Genomic DNA, 13,507 nt, shown 5'->3' with positions numbered 1-13,507 from the left:
GGTGAAGTAGTATAAAATAACTTTCTTCTATACTTGTAAAACTATGCCACGGTTTTTTTTTATCGTGCTCCTAGGACAAAGGTATTAGTGTTACATTGATCTATCGCCACTAATGTATCCCACTAAAAGTTTTGAAAAAAAATCAACTACAGTGTCAGGTGTAGGATTCGAACCTGCGACCGTTTTTCTAACCAGAACATAAATCTTGGGCCTTTATTCATTCGGCTGAATACTTTCAAACTTTAGCTGTGTTGGAAGTGTTACTATGTGTAAATTCTCTATCCGCTATCTACAAAGATTGGTGACGTCATTAGAATATCTAACTATAACGAAATTCAAGATACTATGAACTCCAAAAATTGGACGAAAACTTTAGAAATTCAAAGATTCCAGATGTTCTTGAGGTCCTTGAAAACTTGAGATTTTAGATAAACTAGAAACTGTAGAGAAGTCTTGTTCAAAGATTCCAGAAAATTCAAATTTTGTAGAGATATAGAAATTGCCTAGATTATTATGCCCTAGAAGTTGTAAAGATACTGTAATATATGTATATACCTGTTTTCATACAGATATAGAGATTCCAAGAATGTTAGGTATTCACAAGTTCCGCAAATATTATAAAAATATTTGAAATTCTCCTAGAGATCTTAGTTATAACATACTTACTACATATTTTAGAGATTATAAAGACAGTAAAGGTTCTAAATGATCCAAAATTTTATGGAAATTCAGATATTTCAGCAAATTTTAAGGAACCTAGAAATCATAGAATCTCAGAGATTTCAAAGATACTAGATACCACAAAAAATCAAAAGATTATGATATCTCTAAAGATTCTAAAGGATCCCAAAAATCTGTAAATTCAGATTTTTCAGCAATTTTTACGTCCTACATTGCAGATCCTAAAATTCTATAAATTCTTGAGATTCTAAAGAACTAGAAATCCTAGAATCTCTGAGATCTCAAAGATACTAGAAATCCTAGAATCTCTGAAATCTCAAAGATACTATAAGCCTCAAAAATTCTAAAGATCATAAATATTTTAAGGATTCTAGTCAGAGATTTCAGTGTTCTCAGCAATTGCATAGATGAAATGTATCTTCAAAGCTGTTCTCTAAATGCTAAAAAGCTCAAACCTTTTTGGGATTCCTGAAATTCCTGAGATACCGGATATACAAAGATCATTAAGAATTTTAAAATTAGAACGATTATGGAGATACTAGAAAATTCCAGATATTCAGAAGCTCACCGAATAGAATAGATTTTAGCAGTTCTAGCGATTGGATGGAAATTTTAGACATTCAGAGATTCCAAAAATATTTGTGATACTAGAGATTTTAGAAAATATGAAGACTTCAAAGATTCCAAAGGATTCAAAAATTCTAGAGATTCAGAAATTTTAGAGATCCTTGTGTCCTAGAGGTCATAGAATTATATTCTCTATTTATGGTGATACAAATCCTTAAACATTTGGAGAACCTAAAATTCTATAAATTCTCAAAATTCTAAAGAGCCTAGAAAACTTAAAATCTCAAAGGTCTTAAAGATACCTACTAGATTCCAGAGATTATACATATTCCAGCAATGTTACACACGCAATGAACTTTATATAGACATTCTCTAGATGCCAGAAAATCTAAACCTTTTGAGATTCCTGAAATTCTTGACATACTTGATATACAGAGATCCTTAAGGACTTTGAGACTAGAACAATTATGGAACTACTAACAATTCCAGATATTCACTAGCTCCATGAATATTAGAGATTTCAAAAATATTTGAGGTACTTCTTAAGACCTTAGAGATATCAGAGGTTTTAGAAATTATGAAGTAGTCAAGGATCCCGGATGATCCAATAATTTTAGAGTTTCAGAAATTTTGGAGATCCTTACTTGTGACTATGGATCGTAAAGCTTTTAGACATATTTATATTCTAAAATTCTATAACTTTTCAAAAATCTGAAGAGCCTAGAAATCCTAGAACATCGGAAATTTCAAAGAGCCTAGATGATATTACAGAAATTCAAAAGATCATAAATTTTCAAAGATTCTAGATTTCAGAGAGTTCAGTGTTCCCAGCGATGCCACACATATTTTAAAATCTGTTCCCTAGATGCAAGAAATCCAAACCTTTTTTGAGATCCCTGAAATTTTTGAGATACCTGATATATAGACCTCTTAAGAACTTTGAGACTGGAACGATTATGGAAATACTAAAAATTCCAGAAATTCACAAGTTCCATGAATATTAGAGATTTCAAAAAAATTTCAGGTACTTCTTAAGGCCTCAGAGATTTTAGAGGTTTTAGAAATATGAAGTCTTCAAAGATTCCAGACGATCCAAAAATTTTAGAGTTTCAGAAATTTTAGAGACCCTTACTTGCGACTAGGGATCATAAAGATTTTAGACATATTTATAATGATACAAACCCTTAAGATGTTATCAATTCTAAAATTCTATAAATTCTCAAAATTTTGAAGAACCTAGAAGTCCTAGAACCTCAGAAATTTCAGAGACTGGATGATATTACAGAAATTCAAAAGATCATAAATATTCAAAGATTTTAGATTTCAGAGAGTTCAGTGTTCCCAGCGATGCCACATTTATTTTAATATCTGTTCCCCAAATGCCAGAAATCCAACCTTTTTTGAGATTTCCGAAATTTTTGAGATACTCGACATACAGAGATCCTTAAGAACTTTGAGACTGGAACGATTATGGAAATACCATAAGTTCCAGATATTCACTAACTCCATGAATATTAGAGATCTTAGAGATACGAGGTTTTAGAAATTCTGAAGACTTCAAGATTTCCAGAAAATCCAGAAATTCTAGAGTTTCAGAAATTTTAGAGATCTTTACTTGAGATCTAGAGATCATAAAGAATGTAGACATATTTGCAGGGATACAAATTCTTAAGATGTTAACGATCCTCAAAATCTGAAGAACCTAGAAATCCTAGAACTTTAGAAATTTCAAAGAGCCCAGATACTATAGAAATTCTAAAGATCATAAATATTCCAAAGTAGTGATTGTAGAGATTTCAGAGTTTTCAGTGTTCAGCGATGCCACACATATTTTAAAATCTGTTCTCTAGATACCAGAAACCCAAACCTTTCTTGAGACTCCTGAAATTCTTTAGATACCTCATATATACAGACAGCATTAAGAACTTTGGAACTGAAACGATTATGGAGCTACCAAAAATTATAGATATTCAGAACCTCCATTAGAAATTGTAAAGTAACAAAAATATTTGAGATATTCCTTGATATCTTAGAAATATTAGAGATTTTAGAGGTCCTGACGATTCCGAAGATTCAATTGATGATTCATAAATTCTAAAGATTCTGAGGTTTTAGAGATTTTTGCGTCGATAATATAGAAATGGTGATAAAATCCTTAAGATTTTAGTGATCCTAAAATTTTATAAATTTTCAAGATTCTAAAGAACCTAGAAGTTCTAAAACTATGAGTATCTCAAAGATATTAGATACCACAGAAATTTAAAAAATTATACATATTCGAATTATTCTAGTTAGAGATTTCAGTGTTTTCAGTGATGCCACAGAAGCAATGTGTTTTAAAATCTGTTCCTTAGATGCCAGAAAGTCCAAAGTTTTTTGAGTTTCCTGAAATTCTTGAGATACCTGATGTACAGAGATCCTTTAGAACTTTGAGATGGAAACGATTATGGAGATACCAAAAAATCCATATATTCAGATCCTAAAAATATTTGCGGTACTCCTTGAGATTTTAGAGACACAAGAAGCCTTAGAAATTATAAAGACTTCAAAGATTCCAGAGAATCCAAAAATTGTAGAGTTTGAGAGATTTTGGAGATACTTGCGACATAGAAATCAAAGAGGTTCCAGACATATTTGTGGTGATACAAATGTAAAAGTTTAACGATCCTAAAATTATCTAAATTCTAAAGAACGTGGAAATCCTAGGACTTCAGAAATCTCAAAGAGGCTAGATTTTACAGAAATTCTAAAGATCATAAATATTCCAAATCTTCTAGGGATTTCAGTGCTCCTAGAAAACCAAAGTTTTTTGAGATTCTTTATTCTTGAGATGCCTGATGTACACAGATCCTTTGGAACTTTGAACTTGCAACGATTATGGAGATACCAACAATTCTAGATATTTGAACGGGAATTTTAAAAATTCACATTTCAAAAATATTTGAGATATTCCTTGAGATCTTAGAGATACTAGAGATTATAGAGATTATGAGGATTCTAAAGATTCCAAATGATTCAAAAATTCTACAGATTCGGAGATTTTATAGATGTTTGTGTCGTAAAGATCATAGACAATCTAGATATGGTGATACAAATCCTTAAGATTTTAGCGATCCTCAAGTTCTATAAATGTTCAAGATTCTAAAGAACGTAGATGTTCTAAAACCTCATAGATCTCAAAGATACTAGACGCCACAGAAATTCCAACAAATGTACATATACCAGTGATTCTAGTTAGACATTTTAGTGTTTCCAGGGGTGCCACAGAAGTAGTATATTTTAAATTCTGTTCCTTAGATATCAGAAATTCCAAAGTTTTTTGAGATTCCTAAAATTCTTGAGATACCCAATGTAAAGAGATCTTTTAGAATTTTGAGATTGAAACCATTATGGAGATACCAAAAAATTCAAATATACAAAAATATTTGTGGTACTCCTTGAGATTTTAAAGATACTAGAAATTTTAGAGAAACTTGCGACATAGAGATCATATAAATTCTCAAAATTCTAAAGAACCTAGAAATCCTAGAACCTCAGAAATCTCACAGACACTAGATTCTACAGATACTCTAAAGATCATAAATATTCCAAGGATTCTAGTTTGACGTTTCAGGGATTTCAGTGTTCCTAACCATGCCACACATATTTTAAAATCTGTTCTATGGATGCCAGAAAACCAAACCTTTTTTGACATTCCGGATTCTCGAGATACCTGATATACAGAGATTCTTTAGAACTTTGGAATTGGAACGATTGTGGAGATACCAAAAATTCCAGATATTTAGAAACTCCATTAGAGAGCGACTGAACTGAAATTTTAAAAATTCATATTCCCAAAATATTTGAGATATTGCTTGAGATACTAGAAATTTTAGAGATTATGACGATTCCAAAGATTCCAGATGATTAAAAAATTCTAGAGATTCGGAGAATTTAGAGATTTTTACGTCGTAATGATCATAGACAGTCTAGACATGGTGATAAAATTTTTTAAGATTTTAGCAATCCTAAAATTCTATATACTTATTCTCAAGATTCTCAAGATTCTAAAGAACCTATAAATTCTAGAACCTCATAGGTCTCAAAGATACTAGATACCACAGAAATTGCAATATTTCATGAATCTTTTTGAGATTCTTGAAATTCCTAACATATCTGACGTACAGAGATTTTTAGGAACTTTGACATTGGAACGATTATGAAGATACCAAAAAATCCATATACTTATTCCACGAATATTAAAATTTGTAGCAGCAATTAAACGAAAATTTTAGAGATGTAGATTTCAAAAAATATTTAAGATACTCCTTGAGATCTTAGAGATAGATACTGGAGATTTTAGAAATTATGAAGATTCCAATGATTTCAACTGATTCAAAAATTCTAGAGATTCAGAGGATTTTAGAGATTCCTGCGTTTTAGAGACTAGACGTATTTGTGGTTACACAAATCCTTAAGATTTTTTTAACCTAAAATAAATTTTTTTGAAACTGTAATTAAATATTTCTAATTTATAAAACCAAACACACATAAAAATTCGAAAAATCTAAATTTTTCAGTTGTATTTTTATTTTTAATTTGAAAAATTGATCAAAAAAAAATTAATCGTACCTTAAACGATCTAAAAATACAACAAAAATTGAATTGTAAGGGAGGCTTTTCAAAATAATAAGAAACTGAATACAAAGATTTTTTTTATAAAATCTGCAGCCACTTTTGACATATGGAGACTAACTAAGGTAAGCTAAATGAAATGTATCCAATAATATTTAAAATATTCAAAACCAAACAAACACGGAATAAAACTGATAAATTTAACTAATCTCTTAAATATAATTAACTTTTTAAATAAACAAAAATTGGGCATTTAATTATTTTTTACATCTATAAAATTCACGACAAAATTGAAATTAATACATAGTTATTCTGTGTCAAGACAGTGAAGTTCTTTTTTATTACGAAGACTGGATATTACTTATTGAGAAGAAAGAAACAAGTAAATGATGAAAAGAACTTCAGCGACGCGATGCACATTAACTTTTTTTTGACCGGATTTATAAAAAATTAAAATATGCACTCTGGTTTGATGTCCTATGTACTTTAATGACTAGCTGCACATACATTACACAGCTACAGAATGAGAAATAAACTGACACTTTTTGATTTTGCATTTGATGACATTTTTTTTTTTTTGATAATTGTGGAATTAAAAATCAATAAACTTGAACTGATCGCTGCAATAATTTTTAACTTCTAAAAACTTCATAGTTTGTTGCTCCCACAAATTCTAGAACTGCGAAAGTCGTCGACTGCCTGTCTTATCTCTCAGCTCTCACCTAATATTTTGATTTTCCGTCTGCGCCACCTGCTCCCATTAACCTTGTCCCATCGCCACAATACCATCATGGGCTTCTCTCTTCGTTGCGTGCGTTTGTTTTGAATAATTGACACGCCAATTGCACATATCCCCTTCTCTAGGCTTTGTGTTCACGAGGCGAAACCTCTTCCTGAGCAACCTCATTTCTATATCTTCAAGAGAGTACCGTTGCAGTTCTTCGGCGGCAGCATCGCAGATGCCCATGGTCGTACGACAGAAGAAGATTGCTCAGCGTTTGTTTTGTGTCCCATTGTTTCCTCTTCGCCCACTTTGACTTATTATTTGTTTTCATTCAACGTCTCAATCGGAGTGATGTGATGATTGTTGTGGTTTTGCTAATTGCCAGTGCCGGCTTTAGGCTATAATTTGTGAATGAATTTTTTGTGCCCGGTTCATCTGTGTGGGTCTAAATGAATAAAATTTGCACTTTTATGAAGAGCGACTACGACAAGCAGAAGATGCTGCTGCTACCGGACATTTCCATCCCGCAGGTAATTAGATAGTTATTCTTGTTTTGTGAGGTTGTTTTGCATATAATTTCTGTCTGTCGGTTTATTTACAACTCGTTGATTAATGCTGTTGCAATTAGCTTTCTGCGAAATAAATCATTCTTTGGATCAATCAACCGGAGCGAAAAATTGCACTTTCTTGCGTTTGTTGGATGTAGCATGTGGGGAACAGTTGACCGTAGACACTGTAATTTCAACCGGATATCCTCTACGACGAAATCGGTTCTGTTTAACTTGCTTTAAAATGTATAATTCATAGGTAATTTCCTTTTGAGGCAACCTCACCTTGATTGTTTAAATAATTATGAATAACACCATAATCTCGGAGTGGTAATTTATTGCTCGGTTTATCTTTACCAGAAGAAAATTCCACGGCTGCAACATTTCTCTCTCCGATATAATTAATACCAATCATAACAACTTTCATTCGAAGACATAATTTCGTTGTAAATTCATGTAACTAATTACTATATTTATTAATATTTGAGCCTTTCTAAAAACAAACAAGCTCGTATCTGTCAATTACATTTCTATCTTTAGTTTACAAAGACAGACTGGAAAGCTACGATATTAATTAAAATGTTTCTGCAACTCATAAATAAATTTAGTTAGACTAATGTGGAGTAGGCAATAAAACGCAAAGTAAAAATAAATTGTAGGTTTTATTGTATTTGTGGTTTTTTACTTTTTGACATTTAAACTGTCATTAGTGTCAATAGCAGCAGGTGTTCCGAGACATACGGTCTGGTTTTGTTTATTTTTATGTAATCACAAATGTGAACAATGTGCTGTTGTTGCATTATTTTCACTTTGAGTGCTACTTCCAGGTTCGGGACATTGTTATTAATAAATAAAACATGAAACTGGTCAAACTATTTCCTGACTTGAATTAGGAAAATTTGTTAGATATTGTTGAAAAATAAAATGGAAATTGGTTTAGTAACTTTTTTAGTTTCTGATTTTGTTCTATTCCCGGCAAATTTTCTGCAAAATTTTTGTGAAGCAACTTTTTCAAAAACTCAACTTAGAACTTACCTAAAGACATTTTCTTGTTTTTTTTTTTTTATCTCCAGAAGTTAGTTTCGGCCTCACTTGTGTTTGAAAAGTTTCCCTTATCGTCATGATCATTCATCAGAGAGTGACTCAAAATAATTCACAGCACTTAGATAGTTTAGATGCACACTTAAGTAGATAGGTATTAAATAAAAAATAATAATAATAATAATGCATTTATTCTCATAGACATTTTAAACAGATGTTATTGACAAGGGAAAATAGAAAATAAAATTAAAGTACAAAAAAAGTGATCTTTTTCGAAGTTGTTTTGAAAGCTTGGAAAAAGCTCAAAATTTTCGGAAAGGAAGGGTATTGAAAAATCGAACTTTGGCAGAGTTGTCTAAATATCGACTGTAAATTCTGGGATGTATCTAAATTTCGACGAGTTGATTCCAAAAACACAGTTTGTTGATGGTCCCAGATCAAGATTTTGAAAACATTATGTTTAAAAATCAATATTTTAAAACATATCAAAAATGCCCATATTTGGTTAGAATTTTCTTAGAAATGTAGCGGAAGATTACGTACGCAAGTCTAAATCAACAAAAAGTAGCTTGAAATAACTTTTACAATTATAAATAAACGGAAAAACGTCCTTTGGTAATTTTCAAAAGTGCTCGAAAAAAAGTCAAAATTTTCATAAGGGGAGCTTTCGACAGAGTTGATTAAATAATATCTACCAAAAATTCTGGGATATTAGATATCGAGGAGTTAATTCGAAAATCGTAGCCGATTGGATGGTTCTAGACAAAAAAGTTCGAAATATTCGGTTTTAAAATAAAATTTTTAACTATCCCAAAAATCGTCATATTTTATTTTGGCGATTTGGGGAAAATGATTGGAATTTTCTGAGAAATGTAGCTGAAAACAACTTCTACAAATCGAAGTGAACAAAAAATTTCTTTAAGTAACTTTTAAAATTTGCTCTAAAAAAGTTGAAAAATGTCATTTAATTAAAAAAAAAACAGCTTTTAGTAAAGTCGCTTAAAAGTCTACAAAAAATTCTTGTTCCAGATTTTCGAAATATTCGGTTCTAAATCAAATTTTTAAAATAACCCATTAGGGCAATATTTCATTTTGTTTGTAATAGACAAATGGTTGAAATTTTGGAATAATTAAATTCTGTAAGTCAAAATCAACACAAAAATGTCCTAGGAAAATGTTTGAAAGTTCTCGACAAAAAGGTCAAAATGTTCTAAGAGCATTGAAAAATTGAGCTTTTGGCAAAATCGACTGAAAATACCAAAAAAATTCTGGAAAATAAATCTTCACGGGCTGATTCGAAAAAAATATTCTGTTAATTGTTCCAAACTAAGGATTTTGAAATATTTCGTTTCAAAACCAAATTTTTAAAATACTCCAAATTTGCCAGGATTTTATCTTGACAATTCGCGAAAATTAGTTGGAATTTTGTAAGAAATGTAGGTGAAAATAACTTTTATAATTCCAAATAAACAAAAACAGGTCCGTGGGTAATTTTCAAAAATGCTCGAAAAAAGTCAAAAATTTCGTAAGGAGAGCTGTTGAAAAAAAGAGCTTTCAGTAAAATTGGCTAAATAATATCCTCTAAAAATTCTAGGGAATAGATACCGACGAGCTAATTCAAAAATCCTAGCCTGTGTGATAGTCCTAAACAAAACTTTTTGAAATATTTGGTTTTAAAATATTTTTTTTAACTATCGTAAAAATCGTCATATTTCATTTCGACTATTTGGGGAACTTGTAGTAAGGTTGCCTAAAAATCTACAGAAAATTCTGTGGTATAAATATCCACGAGTTGGTTAGAAAAACATAACTTGCTGATGGTCCCAGAGCAAGATTTTCGAAATATTCGGTTCTATATAAAATTTTTAAAATACCCCATTTAGAGTAACATTTCATTTTGACAAAAATGGAAAAATGCTTGAAATTTTGGAATAATTGAATTTTGTAAGTCAAAATCAACAAAAAAATATCCTTGCATAATGTTCGAAATTTCTCGGAAAAAGGTGAAAATTTTCTAAGAGGCGGTCATTGAAAAATTGAACTTTTGGCAAAATCGCCTAAAAATCCCCAAAAAATTCTGGAATATAAATCTTCACGTGCTGATTCGAAAAATATATACTCTGATTGTTCTAGACCAACATTTTTGAAATATTTCCTTTCAAAATCGAATTTTTAAACCGCTCCAAATTTGCCCATACTTTATTTTGATAATTCGTGAAAAATGGTTAGAATTTTCTAAGAAACCTAGCTGAAAATAATCTTTATAATCCTAAATAAACAAAAAAACGTCCTTAGATAATTTTCAAAAGTGCTCGAAAAAAAGTCAAAAATTTCATATTGAGGAAATGAGCTTTCGGCAAAATTGACTAAATAATATCCTCAAAAAATTCTAGGATATAGATATCGACGAGCTAATTCGAAAATCCGAGCTTGTTTGATAGTTTTAGACAAAAATTTTCGAAATATTCGGTTTTAAAATAATTTTTTATTAGATCTATACGTCAAAATCAACACAAAAATGTCCTTGGAAAATGTTCAAAAGTTCTCAGAAAAAGATCAGAATTTTCTAATTGAAAAAGTGAGCTTTTGACAGAATCCCTAAAATCCCCAAAAAATTCTGGGATGTAAATCTGGACGAATTTGTTTAAATAATATTTTGTTGTTTCCAGACCAAGATTTTTGAGAGATTCGGTTTCAAAAGCAAATGTTTAAACTATCCCAAAAATGGCCATCCTTCATTTTGGTGACTTTGTAAAAGTGGTTCGAAAATAATTCTTCCAAGTCGAAATTAACAAAAAAAATGTGTTAAAAGGTACTACAAATGTGTAATTAAAATATCCAAAAAATTACAATATTTATGTTGGTGATTCTGGAAAAATATGTATTTGGAATATTCGATTAAATAAGGCGGAAAATAACGTCTCCAAGTCGAAATCAACAAAAAAAAATGTTTTAACGTAATTTTCGAAATTGCTTGTAGAAGATCAAAAAATTTTATTTCGTTGAAAAATTGAGCTTTAGGCAAAGTTGCCCGAAAATCCACAAAAAATTCTAGGTTATAGACATCGACGAACTAACTCAAAAAACATAGGTTGCTGATGGTCCCAAATTAAGATTTTCGAAATATTCAGTTTCAAAATAAAATTTTTAAAATATCCCAAAAATGAGCATATTTTATTTGTCAGATTCGGGGAAAATGGTGGGAATTTTCTAAAAAATGTCGCCAAAAATAACTTCTGTAAGGCGAAATCAGCAGAGAAAATGTTTCGGTAGTTTTCAGAATTCTTTCGAGGAAGGTCAAAATTTTCATAAAGGACGAATATTGAAAATTTGAGCTTTTGACAAAAACATTAGAATTCTTAACTCAATGAAAAGTAGTCACAAGAGTGTGTTGCGGGAGTTTGAAGAACATTGTTCGTATTGTTCTTTTTTATTGAATGAAAATTTCAGGAGCTTTAACTAGGATTCTATAATTAAATTATTAATTATTCTGATTCTCCTGTGATCAAATGATAACATGGCCTCCATTATTTCAGTTTTATTTGACCAAATTAAATAAAAAATTATTGTTGATTTAAGCTAAAATATTTGACCATTTCATTATAAATATTAGTATAAAAATTTTATTTTATTTATACATTAATATAACATGTAAATAAAATACAAAATCGTTTATTAAACCAGTCGTTGTTTATTGTGCTTAATCAAAATTACCACATTTATTTTTATTTTAAGATTACGTGGACTTTTTGCGTTGTTTCTCAATTGAATTCAATGGTACAAAAGTATCAAAGTAATGTTCAAGCAAACACATTACTTACAATTTAGCCAAAAAATGACTACTGTGACATCTTCAGAAACAAAAACTATCAATTAAAAAAAATCTGAATAAACCAGTACTAAGAAACTGAATTCGTAACACCTGAGTCCAAAAAAACAAGAATATTTATTTTACAATAACTTTATGCGAATTTTACGATCTGGTAGTAAAATAGCGTGACGACAACACAACTCTGCTTTAGTAAAATTAATAAAAACGGGCTGAAATTACACTATCCACCAGCTCATTACGTCCAGTAAGGATGATCTGCATGAATGAATAATCCTTATATGATAGGTAATCACAGTTTAAGTGAACATAACTGTACATTCAGTCTAATTAGCACAGGTAGCAAAAACGCTCGTAAAATCAATCACACGAAAAACAAGACATGAGAATGAGATATCGCCGATCTCGAAAAACTTCCAACAAATTTCTCAATTCATTTTTTCGTACGATTTATGAGGACGATTAAAAGTCGCCGTTTCGTAACTCGCACTTCGACAAAAAACAATAAGCACAAATTATATTTCCAACTATTGTTTTTGACTTATTGTATAGGAGTGACGCAACACTGTCGATTAGAAAACGCTTCCATCGACCTTTTCGAAAAATGACAAGTTCATTAATCACGCTTTCGGCAGCTTCTAATTATGTAAACCACATCCTAATTAAGACAAGATCACAATCTCTAACGGAACATTGAAATATTTGAAGATATTTGTTCAACATAAACCTACTTTTCTGAAAAAATTCGTATGCATACGCACAACTTCAGAGCGTGCTGCATTCCTATTAACCCAAATCCATACTTGTCCAAGCACATCTCCTCCATTTCTTCATACGGATTACGACAACCGTCTGCCAAGGTCGCAGATATTCAAAAATTGCGAGAACAGTTCTTCAATTACCAAAATTGCGTAATCCGAGCGGTAAAACGGCAGATGCTCGTCTTCATTAGCGGTAAATGAAGCGCATTACAGGCGCTCGTCAGAAGACTGTTCTTCCTTTCACACGGGGTATCGCTTTTCGAGGATCAAGTCGGCCACGCCGTCACGTGACCGCCGAATTCCCCGGATTTTTCAGTGCAGCCAACGGAAAGCGCGCCGACTGTCATTTCGTGCTCGTAAACAACACGAACATCTTTACGTTAATTCACGACCATTATCACGTGATCTTGACTGTTAAATCGCTGAAATATTTGCTCGGGTTTGTTGTGGAGTAGCTGTCAGACGCATTCCTTTTTAGCGAATTCAATGTAATTTATATTACACGCTCGAGAAAGCTTATCTTGGTTTATAGATGAAATTTAAATCAGTTCGATGGGGTTTCTTGCTGCAGCAAGGTGTCACGGATGCGGGCATCTTCAGATGTTTGGATACATCAAATTGTGTCCCCTATTTTAAAAGGTTACGAACCGCCACTGTTCAAGAGTACGAAAACGTAATCTCCCGTTTCCGTCTGTCTGTCTGTCGTCTGTATAGTAAACTCTAAATGTTTTTATAATTTTAT

At 31.2% G+C, this 13,507-nt stretch overlaps 1 protein-coding gene across 3 annotated transcripts in view; it reads left to right on the top strand.

Moving 5' to 3' along the window:
- Positions 1–13,507, top strand: part of LOC135124364 (rhophilin-2) — a 120,038-nt gene that overhangs the window by 48,100 nt on the left and 58,431 nt on the right. For 2 of the 3 annotated variants that reach the window (XM_064049385.1, XM_064049384.1), the window contains exon 1: positions 6,797–7,116. The exons of the other annotated variant lie outside the window; for it this stretch is intronic. In XM_064049385.1, coding sequence (XP_063905455.1) covers positions 7,036–7,116 — 81 coding nt within the window. In that variant the 5' untranslated portion in view covers positions 6,797–7,035. Of the gene's footprint in view, positions 1–6,796; positions 7,117–13,507 lie in introns of those variants that run through there. 3 annotated transcript variants of the gene reach the window in all.

This window comes from Zophobas morio, unplaced genomic scaffold (assembly GCF_036711695.1).
Source record: "Zophobas morio isolate AGI-343-1 ecotype UQ-CSIRO unplaced genomic scaffold, CSIRO_AGI_Zmor_V1 ptg000007l, whole genome shotgun sequence".
NCBI classification, from domain to species: Eukaryota; Metazoa; Arthropoda; class Insecta; order Coleoptera; family Tenebrionidae; genus Zophobas; species Zophobas morio.
This window is presented reverse-complemented; position numbering and strand designations above follow the sequence as displayed.